The 21585-nt window shown below is 42.8% G+C and overlaps 1 protein-coding gene across 4 annotated transcripts in view; it reads right to left on the reverse strand.

The window, feature by feature from the left end:
- Window positions 1-21174, reverse strand: part of LOC132394543 (RNA-binding protein 4B-like) — a 56078-nt gene extending 34904 nt beyond the window's left edge. For 3 of the 4 annotated variants that reach the window (XR_009512359.1, XR_009512360.1, XM_059970831.1), the window contains exons 1-2: window positions 20871-21174; window positions 1573-1879 (exon numbers count right to left, since the gene is read on the reverse strand). Coding sequence is in view for 2 of the 4 variants with exons in the window: in XM_059970831.1 (XP_059826814.1) it covers window positions 1573-1879; window positions 20871-20975 (412 nt within the window). In the remaining 2 variants the exon portion in view is untranslated. The remainder of the gene's footprint in view (window positions 1-1572; window positions 1880-20870) is intronic. The other variant, XM_059970832.1, reaches the window with a different exon arrangement.
- Window positions 21175-21585: the final 411 nt, after the last annotated feature.

A 21585-nucleotide genomic window follows, 5' to 3' on the forward strand; every position in this document is an offset into this window, starting at 1 on the left:
GTGAATGAATTTAACTTAAGTTTTGCTGAAAGTTATCTGTGCCAAGTCAAGTCTTTCGCATTAGCACCTATGGCAGAAAGGCATTTTAATACAAACCATATCTGCAACAAAATTGACTCAGTGCTCTTTGGTGTTGATAAGGACTCAAAATGTGAAGTGTTATACACTTGAACAATATTTCTTACTCTGACAAGCACAAAAAAATCCAATTGCAGTTTGGTATCTGATGAGAAGGGTTTTCAATGTAGTTCACGCTAAAGAGCAAAGTCACATCTGTCTCTCACTCACATGACAAGAGATCCCAGATCTTCAGAACCTTAGAGTGGCTTCAACTTGATCAGTGGTGTTAGTGGTATGGTGGCATCCGCACTGGACTTCAGAGCAAGAGGTCCCGGGTTCTAATCTAGCCGGCTCCTTGCACAAGTTCCAACTGTGCAAAATCAGCCCCATAAAACAAACACTAAAGGAATGGCAAGGATGCTGCCCGATGCGCCAAAGGGTGCAGGGAGGAACTTTCCAACTTAATAACTTTGTCACTGCAATATCATGTGTCTTAAGGTGTCCTACTACCAGCAGTGTGTATGTAATTACAAACCATCACCCAAACTATACAAGTTGTCTTTTAAGGTGTTTACAGACACAAGTGAAGAGGGAAAAGGAAATAAAATGTGTAAATCACTGAGCTGAATTCAATATTTAACCTGCCAATAAGCTGACAGTAGAAGTTAAGTAGCAACTCACATCCAGGTAACAATGAGAGGATGAATGGTATTGTGGCCAACTGCAAAGATCTGTATAAAGAACTAGGAAAGAAAATTGAACATTCTTATCGCTTACAGTTGTATGATCACTACAAAAAATATCAACAGTTTATACCCTTTTTGCTTTAAACTATATTGTCATGCTACAAATACTCAATAGACTTGGAAGAACAATAGTTCTAAATTGTGTTTTAATATCTATATACACACACAAGATAACTTGTAGTTAAGTAGGTATTATCTAATAATACCGTAAACAAAGCTAACTAATACACAGTACAGAAATATTGCACAAAGCTAATGTATAGCTGGGCATTTCCGTATCTATACCACCATTAAAACAGCCTGGATACGAGTTGTAGTCCATTTCCCTCTGAACATCCTGACTCCGATGCTTGTTCATTTTGATGCTACTGAAACAGAGCTGGGTTATCAACCTTCCAACAAAGGGAGAAGAACTCGACATTGTCAAAAATATTGCATCAGGTATACTGGGGGCATTGCTTTGATCTAAATTGATATTAAAAACACAAATATTACCACTTGGTAAACATCTACCCCCCCCCCCCCATATGTGACTGAAAATTGGTTTTATGAGAGAAAAGAAACTGAGCTTTAATCAAGGCTTCAGTTTTGGTAAAAGCTGTTAAAAGGGGAACACAGCATAGCTAAAAAAGAAACGCAACAGATATGATGTTGAGAATTTGGACAAAGAATTCCAGAAAGTGCAGGATTAAACAATGACTGAAGAACATAAGCACATACATACAGTTAATACATCACCACAAAACAAAGCATCCAGGGATTTCACCTTTGAATTCTGTGCCATCTAGTCCCCTGATGGCTTCCATGGCGTCTTCACTTCTCTCCATATGGACAAAAGCGTAATCCTTAACGATATCACACTCCAGGACTGATCCATACTCTTCAAACTTGGCCTGCAGTTCCTGGCTGGTGCACCCAGAGCCCACATTACCCACATGAAGTTTGGTGGAAGACTTGGCCCCACTCCTGCTGGCTTCCACATTAATGCAAACCCCATGCAGCCTATAGTGGTGCAGTTTCTCAATCGCCTCCTTTGCCGCCTCCCTGTCCTTCATGTGCACAAAGCCATAGTTCTGTTAAAGGACAAGGAGAAACTGAGGTTAGATAAAGGACCCCAACATTATAAGCCGAATTAAAATCTCTTCCTGCCAAATACAAGCTAAAAATAGCACAAGCGTTTGTAATTCACATACACATCTTGGAAAATGACAAACGGGGCCTGGAAAACCTTACCATTATTCAGATTCACAAGATGAAAAAAAGTCATTCAACAAACTCAGAGGTAAATAGGTTAAAAATACTTTTAAGAAAGTAGAAATTTTCTATTTTATATCAGGCACGCATAATAAACACTCATGTCAAGTGAGGAAGTCAAGTAAGACGCATATTTTAAAAAAGATTCAAGGTCTTGTGAAGAAAGAGGCAAAAGGAAAGTTTACTGCATGATCAAAGACTTGCCTCATTCAATAGCTCCGTACAACACTTAACAGAGGCCTGGTGTGGATCCCCTTTCCACAGTAAACAAGAGCAACAAGGGTATTTAAGATCACAAGACATAAGAGCAGAATTAGGCCACTCAGCCCTTGGAGTCTACTCCGCCATTCCATCATGGCTGATTTATTATCCCTCTCAACCTCATTCTCCTGTCTTCTCCCCAGAACCTTCAACACTCTTAGCAATGAAGAACATTAGCATTAACCTCAACCTTAAATATACCCAACGGTTTGGCCTTTCCAAGCCATTTGTGACAATGAATTCCACAAATTCACCATCCCCTGGCTGAAGGTATTCCTCCTCATCTGATCTAAATTGACATCTCTCTATACTAGGGCTGTGCCCTGATTCTGGAATCTCCCACTACAGGAAACATCCTCCAACAATCTCTTTGACCCCCTGCCATCAGGCAGGAGATACCATAGTATCTACCACCACCCAGGTCTCATCATGCATAAAGCATCAGTAGTGCTTTACTGTTTAATTTTTAACTTCTGATGCAACTGCACCTTATTAGTTGTTAATTTTCTAGGGATATTATTATTTTGTGTGTTGTGTCTGATGCACTGAGTTGTGCACCTTGATCTGGAGGAAAGTTGTTGCATTTAACAGAATATCTGAGTACGGCTCAATGACAACAATCATGAACTTGAAAGTTCACTACATTAATTCCTGGGATGAAGATGGTTCATTTACGAAGTAAGCTACATATTCATTGGTGTTCAGAAGATTGAGATCCCATTAAAAAACAAAATTCTGCTGAGGATTTAAAGACTGGCTGCTGAGAGATACTCTCATTAGAAAAAGCATCTAAAAATAGGGAATATCTGGAACGAACAGGCAGTTTCAGAATAAGGAGTTATTCTTTCAAATTCAGAAATTTAATTTCCCAAAAATTCTAACTCTTTCAAATTCTCTGTGCCAGAAAATTGCGAAGGTAGAGTCATTGATTATAATCAATGACAAACATTTGAACTGCAAGTGACAAGAGGTACAGGTAGACAGCAAGAAAATGGCATTCAGGCAAAGATTAAATTGGCTATAATCCTACTATAAGGCAGGGCAGACCAATCGGATTGACTGGCCCCTGCCTAATTCTTCCAACCCATAAACCCTGGATCCAGAAATGACTTGCCCACAGAAGGCAAAAAGTGGTTGTACACAGGTCATATTCTGCATGGAGGCCAGTGACCAGTGGTGTACCTCAGGGATCTGATCTGGGACCCTTAATCTTCGTGATTTTACAAATCACCTGGATGAGGAAGTGGAGGGATGGGTTAGTAAATTTACTGATGACACAAAGGTTGGGGGTGTTGTGGATAGTGGTGAGGGCTGCCAGAGGTTACAACAGGATGCAAAACTGGGCTGAGAAGTGGCAGATGGAGTTCAACCCAGACAAGTGTGAGGTGGTTCAGTTTGATAGGTCAAAAATGATGGCAGAATATAGCACTAATGGCAAAACTCTTGGCAGAGTGGAGGATCAGGGGGATATTGGGGTCCGAATCCATAGGACACTCAAAGCTGCTAACTCTGTGGCCAAGAAGGCAAACGGTGCACTGGCCTTCATCAATCGTGGGATTGAGTTTAAGAGCCAAGAGGTAAAGCTGCAGCTATATAGGACCCTGGTCAGACCCCACTTGGAGTACTGTGCTCAGTTCTGGTCACCTCACTGCAGAAAGGAAGTGGAAACCACAGAGTGGGTGCACAGGAGATTTACAAGGATGTTGCCTGGATTGGGGAGCATGCCTTACGAGGATAGGTTGAGAGAACTCAACCTTTTCTCTTTGGAGCGACGGAGGATGAGAGGTGACCTGACAGAGATGTTCAAGATAATGAGAGGCACCGATCATGTGGATAGTCAAAGGCTTTTCCGCAGGGCTGAAATAGCTAGCGCGTGAGGGCATAGTTTTAAGGTGCTTAGAAGTAGGTACAAAGGAGATGTCAGGGGTAAGTTTTAAAAAAAACGCAGAGTGATTAGTGCGTGGAATGGGCAGTTGGTGGCGATGGTGGAGGCAGAAGCAATTGGGTATTTTAAGAAACTTTTGGAAGGCTACAGGTAAAGCCGAGGTAGTTCTAAGGCAGAGACATGTTCAACACAGCTTTGTGGGCCGAAGGGCCTGTATTGTGCTGTGCGTTTTCTATGCGTTGACCCAGTAACTGCAGAATAGCTAAACTCACCAGATTGGAAAATTTTTAAAGAAAAATTATTAGAATAGGTCACTTGAACAAGTATGGACTGTTTCAAAAAAATGTTATCTGTCCAACTTTAAAAATAAAACTTTCCTATGAGGAAAACATTGCTTCCAAGGGCATTTGGTCAACTATACAACAGAGTAATCATGAAGACTAAAAGGCATGGAATTAAAGGGGCTATAAACACATAGAAAGAAAAATAATAGGAGATAGTGGTACTGTACAAGCTTTTACTTCCAACACCACCCCCAGATGCAAGGAAGACATATTGTGTTCTCAGTGTTGATGCATGAGTAATTTGTTTTCTTAAGATACAAATGATTTGGATTTTCAATTATAAGGCAAAATTTACAAAGCTCGAAGATATAATGATCTGTGAAGAAGACGGTATCAGACTTCAGGAGAAGATACAAACAGACTAATGGAACAGACAAACATTACATTTCATCGTATAGGTCTTAAAGGGCTCCAGGCTGCGAAAATGATTAAGGAAACACAGCATGAAAGATGATTTGTCTTCTTTTGTACACTGGTTGTTTGTCCCCCTTCATTATTTATTGTATTTCTTTACTTGACTGTAAATGCCTGCAACAAAATAAATCTCAAGACAGTGGACGATCACACGTATATACTTTAAATCTTGAGATTCAAGATTGTTTATCGTCACTCCCTGTATGCTTTTTTTGAGACTGGTGCTCCTGGCATGGATGATTTTTAGCCTCCTCCCTGATGGGAATGGAACACGAGTAGGGTGAGTGGGATTCTTCATGATTTTAGTTTCCTTTTTCAGATATATAGATAGACAGACACACACACACACAAACAAACTAGTGCCAGTGAGGCGTCGGGCAGTTTTGACTACGGAATATAGAGCTTTCTTTTCCTCTGTAGTAGCTTCCAACACCATGTAGTGATGCAGCTTCTCAGGATGCTCTCTACTGTGCATCTGTAGAATGACAGGAGTATGAATGGGCTTTGACCAGCTTTCTTCAGCCTCCTCAGAAAGTAGACACTTGGTAAGCCTTCCTGACTATGTAGGATGTGTTCTAGCATCATAACAGGTTGTGTTAGAAGTGCGCTCCCAGGAGTCTGAAACCGTTTGCAGTTTCCATTGCTGTACTACTAATGTAAATAAACGGGGAGTGTGAGTGTTGCAAGTCTTCTGAAGTTGCTAACTATTGAGGAAGAGGTTATTTGGCTGGCATCAGGCCTCAAGCTCTTCCACCTCTTCTCACTGTTTATGATAAACCCCAGGTCTGTCATGTCATCGGCCAACTTGACAATGTGAATCCTCAGGTGTTTGGCTGAGTAGGGGCTCAGCACACAGCTCTGGGGGACACCCATGTTGAGGATAATAGGGTAGGAGAAGCGATTATGAATCCTGATTACGTGGTCTCCTCATTAGAAAGTCCAACACCCAGTCTGTTGGAGCCGACTTCACTTACTAGGACAGGTATGTCCCTATCTCACCAGGATAAGAGTCCTGCTGGCTACCCTCACCTGCTTTTAGCCCACATGCCAAAGCAGTGGGTCGCCACTGTTGCATGTAAACAGCTATTTGGAGATACAGCTAACAGCCAAGTGTCTAGTGGGGATCAAAGATAACACATTCATGATGGTTGTTGATACCGCCAAGTACCTCATAGTTCTTAACTTGTTGAGTAGTTAAATCATTTTATTTTCACTCCTAGCCATTTCTGGCATTTCCAAGTCCAAATCTTTAAAATTGCAATGAGCAAAACAACTCTGCATTGTCTCGCTGCTCATTTCTGAACAACCATCAGTGACAAAATCACTGCTTTTTGAACACAAACAAACGATCAATGCAATTTAAAAATAAGAACAGTATAGTGTCTGGACAACCACATGTGCACATGACTAGAAAATGTTCAGCAACAGTCTCCTGTCCCAATTAAACAAAGAGAATCCCCGCTACTTTCTCGATTAGTTTCTGTCCCAAATAAGTGGCTGCCCCAATATAACAGGAATCTACTGTATATTTCTTATTGTAATTTATGGTCTATTTTATGTATCGCTGCTACAAAACAACAGATTTCATAACATATGCCATTGATGTAAACCTGACTCTAACTCTGTCCTTGCTTGGGTAGGAATTATTTCTCACATGACCTCTCAAAGTACTTCATCACAGGACATGTGACTATTACTGGGCGATAGTCCTTGAGGCAGCTCACTCTGTTCTTCCTGGGCACCGGTAAGACTTTCACCATTCTGAATCAGCTAGAAAGCTCCAACTGCAGCAGTGAGAGACTGAAGATGTCCTTGAACACTCCAGCCAGGTAGTTGGCTCAGGTTTTCAGTGCTCAAGTTATTGGAAAGGATTCTGAGACAGGCTTGATTTGGTTTGGAAAGGCAATGGCTGATTAGGGAGAGTCAATATGGCTTTATGATTATTAAAATTAATTTATTTTTTTAATATATAAAAGGTTGATGAGGGCAAAACAGAAGATGCTGCCTACATGCCCTGAGCAAGTTCCTGAGAGGGAGGCCAGTTCAGATTGGAACACTCATGGAATCCAGGCTGAGTAAGTAGTCCCTAATTTTAAGAGACTCTTAGATAGGTACATGGAGCTTAGAAAAATAGAGGGCTATGCACTATGGAATGTGGTATGGCAGGATAATTCCAGACAGTTTCTAGAGTAGGTTGCATGGTCGAAAACAACTATGTGGGCCGAAGAAACTGAAATGTACTGTAGATTACTATAAAAACTGGCTTGCTAGTAATGGCGGTTTGTTTTACAGATTGGAGAACTGTGACCTGCAGCATGTCACAGGGTTCACTGCTGGGCTCTTTGGTTGTCATGCAAATTAGTGATTTGAATTAGATCATGATTCGTATGTTTGTATCAAGATTAAGTTTGCAAATAACATTAAAATTGGTGATACGGTGGATAGTGAAGGATGCCTGAAGCTACAATAGGACTTTGAGCAACTGGGAAAGTGATGCAAGGGAATGAAAATGAAATTTTATATCATGTAAAGTGATGCATTTGGGAAGTTAAAACAAGGTAAGACAAACGTTTGGGCAAACTTTCTGTTACTGTGAATAGTTAAGTGAGTAGAAGATGAACTGATCTCCAAAAGTCATAAAGTGGAAGATGAAACCTTCTTTTCAACATTTTAAGCAAGATTAGTGCATTATTTTTGCTTTGTACAATTTTAGAGTGAAAAAAGGAAAGGAGCACCATGCAAAAGTTTGGGCACCCCAAGAGATTTGAGCTCTCAGATAACTTTAACCAAGGTCTCAAACCTTAATTAGCTTGTTAGGGCTATGGCTTGTTCAGTCATCGTTAGGAAAGGCCAAGTGATGCAAATTTCAAAGCTTTATAAATACCCAGACTCCTCAAACCTTGTCCCAACAATCAGCAGCCATGGGGTCCTCTAAGCAGCTGTCTGGCACTCTGAAAATTAAAATAAATAATGCCCACAAAACAGAAGGCTATAAGAAGATAGCAAAGCATTTTCAGGTAGCTGTTTACTCAGTTCGTAATGTAATTAAGAAATGGTAGTTAACAGGAACGGTGGAGGTCAAGTTGAGGTCTGGAAGATCAAGAAAACTTTCCAAGAGAACTGCACGAGGGATTGCTAGAAAGGCAAATCAAAAACCCCGTTTGACTGCAAAAGACCTTCACGAAGATTTAGCAGTCTTTGGAGTGGTGGTGCACTGTTTTACTGTGCAGCGACACCTGCACAATTATGACCTTCATGGAAAAGTCATCAGAAGAAAACCTTTCCTGTGTCCTCACCACAAAATTCAGCGTCAGAAGTTTGCGAGGAACATCGAAACAAGCCTGATGCATTTTGGAAAAAAGTCCCGTGGACTGATGAAGTTAAAATAGAACTTTTTGGCCACAATGAGCAAAGGTATGTTTGGAGAAAAAAGGGTGCAGTATTTCATGAAAAGAACACCTCTCCAACTGTTAAGCACGGAGGTGGATCGATCATGCTTTGGGCTTGTGTTGCAGCCAGTGGCACGGGAAACATTTCAATGGTAGGGGGAAGAGTAAACTCAATTAAGTACCAGCAAACTCTGGAAGCAAACATCACACTGTCTGTACAAAAGCTTAAGATGAAAAGAGGATCACTTCTACAACAGGATAATGATCCTAAACACACCTCAAAATCCATAATGGACTACCTCAAGAGGCACAAACTGAAGGTTTTACCATGACCCTCATAGTCCCCCGACCTAATCATCATCGAAAATCTGTGGATAGACCTCAAAAGAGCAGTGCATGCAAAACAGCACAAGAATCTCACAGAATTTGGAGAAGAAAGTCTGAGAATCAGAATGGGAGTGTGGCAGGAGCCATTTTTATTTTTTCCTCCTCTCATCAGAGTTAAGAAAAGCGGGACAGTGCAGGCGTGTGACGTCGCAGTGAAGCGCATAAGATTTAAAAGGAACACAGCTTTATACAGCGGGTAGAGGAGTGAGCCAGGAAAATAGTGAAGGCTTAAGGGCTTTGGCTCAACAGGCTTAAGTGGAAATGGGCGAGGCAAGGTAGGTTTAGTTATCAATTTTTCCTGTTACTTGAGGAAAGGGGGAATTATGAGTGTGAGGGCAGCTTGTTGTTCTCGGTGTCGGATGTGGGAGGTCCTGGAGTCTCCTAGCCTCCCAGACGTCCACATCTGCGGCAGATGCGCCGAGCTGCAGCTCCTAAGGGACCGTGTTAGGGAACTGGTGCTGTAGCTCAATGACCTTCATCTGGTCAGGGAGAGTGAGGAGTTGATAGAGAGGAGTTACAGGTAGGTGGTCACACCGGGGCCCCTTGACAATAAGTACTCCAGTCTGAGTACTGTTGGGGTGGGGGGGGGACACAGCCTACCTGGAGGAAGCAGTAGCGGCCATGCCTCCGGCACAGAGTCCAGCCCTGTAGCTCAGAAGGATAGGGAAAGGAACAGGAAGGCAGCAGTAATAGGGGATTCAATAGTTAGGGGGTCAGATAGGTGATTCTGTGGTTGCGATCAGGAGACCCAGATGGTAGTTTGCCTCCCTGGTGCCAGGGTCCGGGATGTTTCTGATCACATCCAAGATAACCTGAAGTGGGAGGGTGAGGAGCCAGAGGTCGTGGTACATATAGGTACCAATGACATAGGTAGGAAAAGGGAAGAGGTCCTGAAAGAAGAATATAGAGAGTTAGGAAGAGAGTTGAGAAGGACCACAAAGTTAGTAATCTCCGGAATATTGCCTGTGCCACGTGACAGTGACAGTAGGAATTGAATGAGGTGGAGGATAAATGCGTGGCTGAGGGATTGGAGCAGGGGGCAGGGATTCAAGATTCTGGATCATTGGGACCTCTTTTGGGGCAGGTGTGACCTGTACAAAAAATACGGATTGCACTTGAATCCTAGGACGACCAATATCCTGGCGGGGAGATTTACTAAGGCTACTGGAAAGACTTTAAACTAGAATGGTTGCGGGGGGTGGGGGGGGGGAATCAAATTGAAGAGACGAGGAGAGAGGAGGTTAGTTCACAACTATGAGAAAGCTAGTAGACCGTGTGTGAGGGAGGACAGGCAGGTGATAGAGAAGGGGCATGCTCAGACTGAAAATGTAGGGGAGAAGGAAGAAAAAGATAATAAAGTTGTTTGCACCATTAGGGATAAACAGAGTAAGAGGTGGAGAATTTCTTAAATGCATCTATTTTAATGCTAGGAGCATTGTAAGAAAGGATCAGCTTAGAGTATGGATTGATACCTGGAAATATGATGTTGTAGCTATTAGTGAAACATGGTTGCAGGAAGGGTGTGATTAGCAACTAAATATTCCTGGATTTTGTTGCTTCAGATGTGATAGAATCGGAGGGACAAGAGGGGAAGGTGTTGCATTGCTTGTCAGAGAAAATATTACAGCGGTGCTTTGGCAGGATAGATTAGAGGGCTTGTCTAGGGAGCATATTTGGGTGGAATTGAGGAATGGGAAAGGTGTAGTAACACTTATAGGGGTGTATTATAGACCACCTAATGGGGAGTGAGAATTAGAGGAGCAAATTTCTAAGGAGATAGCAGATATTTGTAGTAAGCAGAAGGTTGTGATTGTGGGAGATTTTAATTTTCCACACATAGATTGGGAAGCCCATTCTGTAAAAGGGCTGGATGGTTTGGAGTTTGTAAAATGTGTTTTTTGCAGCAATACATAGAGATACCAACTAGAGAAGGGGCAGCGTTGGATCTCCTGATAGGGAATGATATAGGTCAGGTGACAGAGATATGTACTGGGGAGCACTTCGGGTCCAGTGATCACAAAGCCATTAGTTTCAATATAATTATGGAGAAGGATAGGACTGGACCCAGGGATGAGATTTTTGATTGGAGAAAGGCTAACTTTGAGGCGACGTGAAAGGATTTAGAAGGAGTGGATCGGGACAAGTTGTTTTATGGGAAGGATGTAATAGAGAAATGGAGGTCATTTAAAGGTGAAATTTTGAGGGTACAGAATCTTTGTTTCTCTGAGGTTGAAAGGAAAGGTTAAAAGTTTGAGAGAGCCATGGTTTTCAAGGGATATTGGAAACTCGTTTCAGAAAGAGAAAGATCTACAATAAATATAGGCAGCATGGAGTAAATGCGATGCACAAGGAATATAAAGAATGTAAAAAGAATCTTAAAAAAGAAATTAGAAAAGCTAAAAGAAGATGAGGTTGCTTTGGCAAGTAAGGTGAAAATAAATCCAAAGGGTTTCTACAGTTATATTAATAGCAAAAGGATAGTGAGGGATAAAATTGGTCCCTTAGAGCATCAAAGTGGACAGCTATGTGTGGAGCCGAAAGAGATGGGGGAGATTTTGAACAATTTCTTTTCTTCGGTATTCACTAAGAAGGATATTGAATTGTGTAAGGTAAGGGAAACAAGTAGGGCGTTTATGGAAACTACGATGATTAAAGAGAAGGAAGTACTGGCGCTTTTAAGGAAGATAAAAGTGGATAAATCTCTGGGTCCTGACAGGATATTCCCTAGGACCTTGAGGGAAGTTAGTGTAGAAATAGCTGGGGCTCTGACAGAAATATTTCAAATGTCATTAGAAACAGAGATAGTGCCGGAGGATTGGTATATTGCTCATGTGGTTCCACAGTTCATAAAGGATTCTAAGAGTAAACCTAGCAATTATCGGCCTGTAAGTTTGAAGTCAGTGGTGGGTAAATTAATGGAAAGTATTCTTAGAGCTGGTATATATAATTATCTGGATAGACAGGGTCTGATTAGGAACAGTCAACATGGATTTGTGCATGGAAGGTCCTATTTGATGAATCTTATTGAATTTTTTGAACAGGTTACTAGGAAAGTTGACAAGAGTAAAGCAGTGCCTGTTGATTATATGGACTTCAGTAAGGCCTCTTGACAAGGTTCCACACGGAAGGTTAGTTAGGAAGGTTTGAGCGTTAGGTATTAATAGTGAAGTAGTACAATGGATTCAACAGTGGCTGGATGGGAGATGCCAGGATGTAGTGGTGGATAACTGTTTGTTAGGTTGTAGGCTGGTGACTAGTGGTGTGCCTCAGGGATCTGTACTGGGTCCACTATTGTTAATCATATACATTAATGATCTGGATGACAGGATCGTAAATTGGATTAGTAAGTATGCAGGTGATACTAAGGTGGGTGGCGTTGTGATAATGAAGTAGGTTTTCAAAGCTTGCAGAGAGATTTAGGCCAGTTATAAGAGTGGGCTGAGCGATGGCAGATGGAGTTTAATGCTGATAAGTGTGAGGTGCTACATTTTGGTAGGAATAATCGAAATAGGACATACATGGTAAATGGTAGGGCATTGAAGAATGCAGTAGAACAGAGTGATTTAGGAATAATGGTGCATAGTTCCCTGAATCTCATGTAGTGAAGAAAGCTTTTGGTATGCTGGCCTTTATAAATCAGATCATTGAGTATAGGAGTTGGAATGTAATGTTAAAATTGTACAACGCACTGGTAAGGCTGAATTTGGAGTATTGGGTCACCAAATTATAGGAAAGATATCAACAAAATAGAGAGTACAGAGGAGATTTACCAGTATGTCACCTGGGTTTCAGCACCTAAGTTGCAGAGAAAGGTTGAACAAGTTAGGTCTTTATTCTTTGGAGTGTAGAAGGTTGAGGGGGAGGGGCTGATAGAGGTATTTAAAATCATGAGGGGGATAGATAGAGTTGACGTAGATAGGCTTTTTCCATTGAGAGTAGTGGAGATTCAAACAAGAGGAGTTGAGAGTTAAGGGGAAAAGTTTAGGGGTAACTCAAGGGGGAACTGTTTTACTCAGAGAGTGGTAGCTGTGTGGAACGAGCTTCCAGTAGAAGTGGTAGAAGCAGATTTGATTTTTGTCATTTAATAAGAAAACTGGATAGGTATGTGGACAGGAAAGGAATGGAGAGTTATGGGCTGAGTGCAGGTCGGTGGGACTAGGTAACAGTAAGCGTTCGGCACGGACTAGAAGGACCGAGATGGCATGTTTCCGTGCTGTACTTGTTATATGGTTATAACTAGAAGCCTTTTGCAAGGAAGAATGGGTGAAAATCCCCCAAACAAGAATTCAAAGATTCTTAGCTGGCTACAGAAAGCATTTACAAGCTGTGATACTTGCCAAAGGGCATGTTACTAAGTACTGACCATGCAGGGTGCCCAAACTTTTACTTCAGGCCCTTTTCCTTTCTTGTTATTTTGAAACCATAAAAGATGGAAATAAAAAAGTAGTCTTGCTTAAAATATTAAAGAAATGTGTCCTCTTTAACTTTATGCCTTTTGGAAGTCAGGTCATCCTTTACTCGCTTAGCTATTCACAGTAACAGAAATTTTGACCGGGATGCCCAAACTTTTGCATGCGACAGCATACTGTGAATGGCATGTTGTTGAATAGAGAGACCTTGTGGTTCAATCACAGTTCCCCAAGTGAACACAGGTGAACTTTTTGGTGTGAAAGGGATATGGCATGCTTGCCTCATCAGCTGTTGCATTGAATACGAAGTTTCGGGATAGAACATAGAACATAGTACAGCACATTACAGGCCCTTTGGCCCACAATGTTGTGCTGACCCTCAAACCCTGCCTCCCATATAACCCCCCACCTTAAATTCCTCCATATACCTGTTTAGTAGTCTCTTAAACTTCACTAGTGTATCTGCCTCCACCACTGACACAGGCAGTGCATTCTACGCACCAACCACTCTGAGTGAAAAACCTTCCTCTAATATCCTCCTTGAACTTCCCTCCCCTTACCTTAAAGCCATGTCCTCTTGTACTGAGCAGTGGTGCCCTGGGGAAGAGGCGCTGGCTGTCTACTCTGTCTATTCCTCTTAATATCTTGCACACCTCTATCATGTCTCCTCTCATCTTCCTCCTCTCCAAAGAGTAAAGCCCTCGCTCCCTTAATCTCTGATCTCTAAACTCTCTAAACCATACTCTCTAAACCAGGTAGCATCCTGGTAAATCTCCTCTGTACCCTTTCCAATGCTTCCATATCCTTCCTATACTGAGGCGACCAGAACTGGACACAGTACTCCAACTGTGACCTAACTAGAGTTTTATACAGCTGCATCATTACATCGCGTCTCTTAAATTCTATCCCTCAACTTATGAAAACTAACACCCCATAAGCTTTCTTAACTATCCTATCTACCTGTGAGGCAACTTTCAGGGATCTGTGGACATGTACCCCCAGATCCCTCTGCTCCTCCACACTGCCAAGTATCCTGCCATTTACTTTGTACTCTGCCTTGGAGTTTGTCCTTCCAAAGGGTATCACCTCACACTTCTCTGGGTTGAACTCCGTCTGCCACTTCTCAGCCCACTTCAGATCTCTCTGCAATCTTCGACAATCCTCTACACTATCTACAACTGCACCAACCTTTGTGTCATCTGCCAACCCACCCTTCTACTCCCACATCCTGGTCATTAATAAAAATCACAAAAAGTGGAGGTCCCAGAACAGATCCTTGTGGGACACCACTAGTCACAACCCTCCAATCTGAATGTACTCCCTCCACCACGACCCTCTGCCTTCTGCAGGCAAGCCAATTCTGAATCCACCCGGCCAAATTTCCCTGGATCCCATGCCTTCTGACTTTCTGAATAAGCCTACGTGTGGAACCTTGTCAAATGCCTTACTACAATCCATGTAGATCACATCCACTGCACTACCCTCATCTATATGCCTAGTCACCTTTTTCCTTATTAGGGAGAAAAAGAGCCTGTGGTATGTCGAAATTACCGGGTGAGTCTTTGGGGTACTGCAAGTTTGTGTCTTCACTAATGCTTGCTGCATGCTTGAGTGCTCGGTGGAGAGCGCTGATATTTTTTTGCTGTTGGGGGGGGGGTGGGTCTTTAGGGTTCTAACATTTTAACAGTCAAACATTCTTTGGAACACTCCTTTGTTTTTGTGGATGTTTGTGAAGAAAAAGAATTTCAGGATATATATTGTATACATTTCTGAAATAAACCACAGTATATGCGGAATTCTGGTCACAACACCATGGGAAGGTTGCAATTAAGCTACAAAGAATGCTGAAAAGATTATACCACAGTGTTAGGATGAAAGACGGCTTCTTCCCTCAGATCGTAAAGACTACCAAACTCCCTGCCAAGAGTTAGGTCTCATCACACATGAAAAACCTGTAGTTTCATAAAAGATGTTGCCCGCATTAGAGGAACTGAGTCACAAGAAGAGACTGCATAGACAGGGTCTGTTTTCTCTTGAGTGAAATAGGCTTGGAGATAACATTATAGGTGTATAAATTTACGAGAGGCATGAAGATGGCACAGTTTACAGTGAGAGAGCAGATTTGAGCAGTAAATTTTTCATATGACAAGCAGTTGATATCTGGAATGAGCTACCAAAGTAGGAGTTGGAGGCAGGAATGAACAACATTTAACAGGCATTTATATAAATAGGCATTTATATGAGGAAACCATAGAATGATGTAGAATGAATGCACACAAGTGAAATCAGCCTATGTATGATGATTGGCATAAAGAGTGGGCTGAAGGGCTGTTTTAAAACTGTACAACTCTATGACCCTATAGGGAATGACTGTGAATGGCTGAGAAACTAAAGATGGTGGTATGGTATTTTAATTTGAAAAACAAAGTTAATAAGATATAGGAACAGAATTAGGCCAATTGATCCAACGAGTCTGCTCCACCATTTCATCATAGCTGATCCATTTTCCCTCTCACCTCCAGTCACATTCACAACGCATCCCTCCCCCCACCTCGTGCGTCCCTACGTGCCAAGAATCTATCAAACTTTGCCTTAAATAAATGTGAACACCTGGCCTCCACAGCTGCCTGTGGCAACAAATTCCACAGAATTCACCACTCTGGCAAAATATTTTTTTCCTCATCTCTTTACTATAAAAGGATGCCCCTCTATTCTGAGCTATCTCCTCTGGTCTTAGACTCTCCCACCATAGGAAACATCCTCTCCACATCCACTCCATCAAGGCCTTTCACTATTTGATAAGTATCAATTAGGTCACCCATAATTTTCCTGAATTCTAGTGAATACAGGCTGAGAGCCATCAAATACACTTCATTGACATAGGAGCAGAATTAGACCACCTGGTCCATCGAGTCTGCTCCACCAATCATGGCTGATTCTTTTTTCTATCTCCTCCTCAACCCCAGTTCCTGGCCTTCTCCCTGTAACCTCTGATGCCACGTCCAATCAAGAAACTATCAATCTCTGCCTTAAATACACTCAACAACCTGGCCTCTATAGCTGCATGTGGCAACAAATTATACAAATTTACCATCCTTCGGCTGAAGAAATTTCTCCGCATCTGTTTTGAAAGGGCATCTCTCTATCGAGGCAGAGTCCTCTTGTCCTAGACTCTCCCACATCCTTTCCACGTGTACTCGGTCTCGGCCTCTCAACACTCTAAATGAACCCCCCCCCGCCCCACCACCATCCTTCTGAATTCCATCCAGTACAGACTCGGAGCCATCATACATTCCTTATATAATCCTTTCATTCCTGGAATCATCATTGTGAACCTCCTCTGAACCCTCTCCAATGCTAGCACATCTTTTACAAGATGAGGGTCCCAAAACTGTTCACAATACGAAAGGTGAGGCCTTATCAGTGTCTTATAAAGCCTCTGCATCACATCCTTGTTCTTGTATTCTCGACCTCTTGAAATTAATGCTAACATGGCATTCCTCACCACCGACTCAACCTGCAAGATAACCTTCAGGGTGTTCTGCACAAGGACTCCCAAGTCCCTTTGCATCTCAGATTCCTGGATTTTCTCCCCATTTAGAAAATAGTCCACACATTTATTTCTATTACCAAAGTACATGACCATCCATTTTCCAACATTGTATTTCATTTGCCACTTTCTCACCCATTCTCCTAATCTGTCTTAAGTCCTTCTGCACCCTACCTGTTTCCTCAACACTGCCTGCCCCTCCACAATCTTCATATCATCTGCAAACTTGGCAACAAAGCCAAACAAGCCATTTGATCCTCGAATCAATTTCCTGAACTTTCTTTGAACCCTTTCCAGTTTCAAGCATCCTTTCCAAGGAGCCCAAAACGACTCACAATACTGTACAAAGTCTCAACATTACATACTTGCTTTTATTTCCAGTCCTCCTGTAATAAATGCTAACATTGCATTTGCCTTCCTCATCAGACTCAACCTGCAAATTAACCTTTAGGGAACCTTGCACAAGGACTCCCAAGTCCCTTTGCTGGACTAAACTGCCAGGAGCAAAAATGAAGGCACATTTAATTTTCCTATTCAAAACAAAGCTGAAAATATATTTCAATAGAAAACAAATCGCAGACATATGGGGAAAATTACACTTCCTGCCGCCTCAGAAATAGCTACCAATATAATCAAAGACCCCTCCTACCCAGTCAATCTCTTCTCCACACTTCCATCACAGCTACTAGAATCAGAATTCAGAATGAGGTTTATTATCACCAGCATATGTCATGAATTTTGTTAGCTTAGCAGCAGCAGTTCGATACAACACATAATATAGAAAAATGATACTGTAAATAGGTAAATCAATTACAGTGTAAGTACATTGAATAGATTACAATCACGCAAAAACAGAAATATATTTAAAAAGTGAGGTAATGTTCACAAGTTCAATGTCCATTCTGCTGTTATAGGACTCTTGAACAGACCTTGTGCACAATAAAGATGAACTCTTGATCTTGTTGTAGGTTTTCTAAGTTTCTGTGCCAGTCCTCACCAAGATAAGATGTGTGAGCATCCTTCAAGACCCATCTGGATCAGACAGGGTACCTGGCAAAGCACTAGAAACCTGTGCTTATCAACTGGCTGGAGTGATCTCTGAGATCTTTAAATTCTCACTTCAGCAGTCTGAGGTACCCACCTAGTGCCTAAAGAGAAAGTGGTAACCCTCCTCAAAGATTATTGTCCAGTTGCACTTCATCCATGGTGATGAATTGTTTTGAGAGGTTGGTGATGAAACATATCAACTCCACCTTGCAAAGTGACTTGGACCTGTCCTAAATTGCCTGCCAGCGCAACAGGTCTCCTGAAGATGCTATCTCACTGGTTCTTCACTCAATTCTGGAACATCTGGACAGTGAAGATGCATACAACAGAATGCTCTTCATTGACTATTGCTCAGCCTTCAACATTACCATCCCTTCGAAACGAATCACTCCGCTCCAAGACCCAAGCCTCAATATCTCCTTGCACAACTAGATTCACACACGTCTACTCTCACCCTGTCCTCCCACCACCCTGCCAGGGTTAGGGTTCCTCTTGTCCTCATCTACCACCCCACCAACCTCTGTGTCCAGCACACAATTCTTCGTAATTTCTGCTATCTTCAACTGGATCCCACCACCAGGCACATCTTTCCCTCCAGCCCCACTTTCTACTTTCCACAGGGATCGCTCCCTAGTCCATTCGTTCCTCCCCACTAATCTCCCCCCTGGCAATTATCCTTGCAAGCAGAACAAGTGCTACACCTGCCCCTAACCCTCCCCCCCTCAGTACCATCCAGGGCCCCAGTCTTTCCAGGTGAGGCGACACTTCACCTGTGAGCCTGTTGGGGTCATATACTATATTTGGTGCTCCCAGTGTGGCCTCCTTTACATCAGTGAGACCTGACTTAGATCAGGAGCCCGTTTCACCAAGCATCTACGCTCCATCTGCCAGAAGAAGCAGGATCTCCCGGTGGCCACCCATTTAATTCCACTTCCCATTCTGACATGTCAATCCATGGCCTCCTCTATGTCCTGATGACGCCACACTCAGGTAGGGGGAACTAAACCTTATACTCCGTCTGGGAAGCCTCCAATCTGACAGCATGAACATCGATTTCTCAAACTTACAGTAACGTCCAGACCCCCCCCCCCCCCCTTTACCATTCCCCATCCCCTTTTCTCTCTCACCTTATCTCCTTGCCTGCCCATCGCCTCCCTCTGGTGCTCCCCCCCCACTTTTCTTTCTTCCATGGTCTTCTTCCTCTATTATATCCCCCCCACCCCCCACCGGTCTCCAGCTCTGTATTTCTTTTCACCAATCAACCTCCCAGCTCTTTACTTCACCCCTTCCCCTCCCAGTTTCACCTGTCACTTTGCATTTCTCCCCCCTCCACCACCTTTTAAATTGACTTATCTTTTTTTCTCCAGCCCTGCTGAAGGGTCTTGGCCTGAAATATCGACTTCCATAGATGCTGCCTGCCCTGCCGAGTTCCTTCAGCATTTTGTGTGAGTTGCTTTGATTTCCAGCATCTGCAGAATTTCTCTTGTTTGTGACTGGATTTGCAGACTCCATTCAGTTCGGGTTGGTAATAATATCTCTGATACAATCACCATCAACACAAATGCACTACCAGGCTGTGTGCTTCACTTCTGCTCTACTCGCTTTACACTCATAAATGTATGGCTAAGCACTGCTCTAAAGCCATGTTCAAGTTTGCTGATGACACCACTGCCATGATCCAAAACAAAGCTGGTGACGAATCATATTGGGGGGGGGGGGGGGGGGAGGAGGAGGAGATTGAAAATCTGACTGGGTGGTGCCACAACAAACCTATTACACAAAGTCAGCAAGACCAGCAAGCTGATTATTAACTTTAGGAGGGGGAAACAAGAGGTCCAAGAGCCAGTCCTCATCGGAGCAGCAAAGGTAGAGAAGATCAGCAACATTAAATTTCTCAGTATTATCATTTCAAAGGATCTGTCTGGATCCAGCATTCAAATGCTACTGTATTACAAAGTAAGCACAGCAGTACCTTTACTTTCTTAGATGTTTGTGAAGATTTGGCATGTGATCTAAAACTTCAACAAACTTTCCAGATTTCATTATTTTTAAAAATTGAGATAGAGCATGGAACAGGCCTTTCAAGCCACACCACAATCTCCCAATTTAATCCTAGTCTAATCACAAAACACTAACTGATGTTTCTTTGGACTGTGGGAGGAAACCAGAACACCCGGGGGAAACCCACATTCTCCTTATCCATGTGGGTCTCCTCCAGGTGTTCTGGTTTCCTCCCACAGTCCAAAACATATCAGTTATTGGAGTGTACAAATTCTTTATAATGTAAAGAGTTGTGCTAACCACGTTACTGTGCTGCCCTGTGTTCAGTGGAGTATATTAACTGATTGCATCAGGGCCTGATATGGAAACACCAATGACCTTGAACGTAAAATCCTGCAAAAAGTAGTGCATACAGCTCAGTCCATCACAGGAAAGCAGCATCTATCATCAAGGGCCCCCACCATCCAGAGCATGCTCTCTTCGTGATGCTGCCATCAGGAAGAAGGTACAGGAGCCTCAGGACCCACACAATCAGGTTCAAGTAGTTATTACCCCTCAACCATCAGGCTCTGGAACCAGAGAGGGTAACTTCACTCACCCCAACAGTGAACTGTTCCCACAATATTTTTTATGGACTAATTTTCAAGGACTCTTTACCTCATGTTCTCTAATATTTAGTGTTTAAATGCTATTGTCACTTTCCTATTTTGTTTTTTATTTGTATTTACTGCAAAGGCCCACAAGAAAATGACGTACGAATGGCAAGCAAAATAAAGAATATCGTGTGTGTGAAAAGAGTAGAGAGTAGAGTAATTACTAATAGAGATACGGGCTAGGAACTAATTGGATTGCTCTTCGGTGGACTAAAATGTCCCCTAATTATGAATATATTGTTATTCTATAATCCAAAAACTCCCACTCTTGCCCACGTTAGATACCCCAGTCCAGCAAACTGACCTCAAATACCACAGCTTCGCCTAAACTTTGAACTCTCAGGTTGACCCTAGCTGGCACTCCACAGGCCGTCACTCATGCTTCAGGCCCCACCGCTCGCCTCATGGCTCAATCCCGCTCAAACTTGGGGCCTTGCCCTCCGATGGCCCGAATCCTCGCCCACCCCTACCTTGATAAGGTCGCAGTCGCTGACCACTCCGTACTTCTCAAAGAGGGCGCGCACCTCCTCAGCGGTGGTCGGCCGCGGTAGGTTGCCCACGAAAATTTTCACCATTTTCCCTTCCTGTTCGCTTGCTGAAGGTGCAACAGCTGGGTTCCTAATCGATAAAGAAAAAACAAAAGGCAACGCAAGTTTAAAACAACAAACACCACACCGAACAACTCCAAAACACCTTCACACTTCACTCGAGAGAGGGGTAGCACAGAAATGGCGGCACACTTTCTCTCCACCCGAAATCTCGACACCGCCCCCTCTGTTGTCAACGGCTCCTCTGATTAGTCGAAGTTCCTGTCATTAACTGTTCTAATGGTCGTTTGAATTGATTGGCTGCAGCGTGCGCCGTCATTGGACAACGCGCTGGTCAATCATTGTGTCACTCTCATGGAATGCTTTCTCTCTGATCGAAACTGGACCGGAGCATGACAACAGGAAACAAATGGGGAATCCGCATTTTAAACATGCTTGGGCTTTAATTTGGTCTTTGGTGTAACTAGTCTTTTTTCCATTCAAAATCATATTTTACTTCTCCATCGGTCAGCGAAACTTGCGCATCATTCAAAGGAGCATGGGGCTGCATAAACGTGTTTCACTCTGGACAAAGTTTGTAACAGGAATTTACGGGACTGATCCATCGCTACTGGAGACGAGTAAACAGAAAATTATG

The sequence above is a fragment of the Hypanus sabinus genome, chromosome 5 (genome assembly GCF_030144855.1).
Source record: "Hypanus sabinus isolate sHypSab1 chromosome 5, sHypSab1.hap1, whole genome shotgun sequence".
NCBI classification, from domain to species: domain Eukaryota; kingdom Metazoa; phylum Chordata; class Chondrichthyes; order Myliobatiformes; family Dasyatidae; genus Hypanus; species Hypanus sabinus.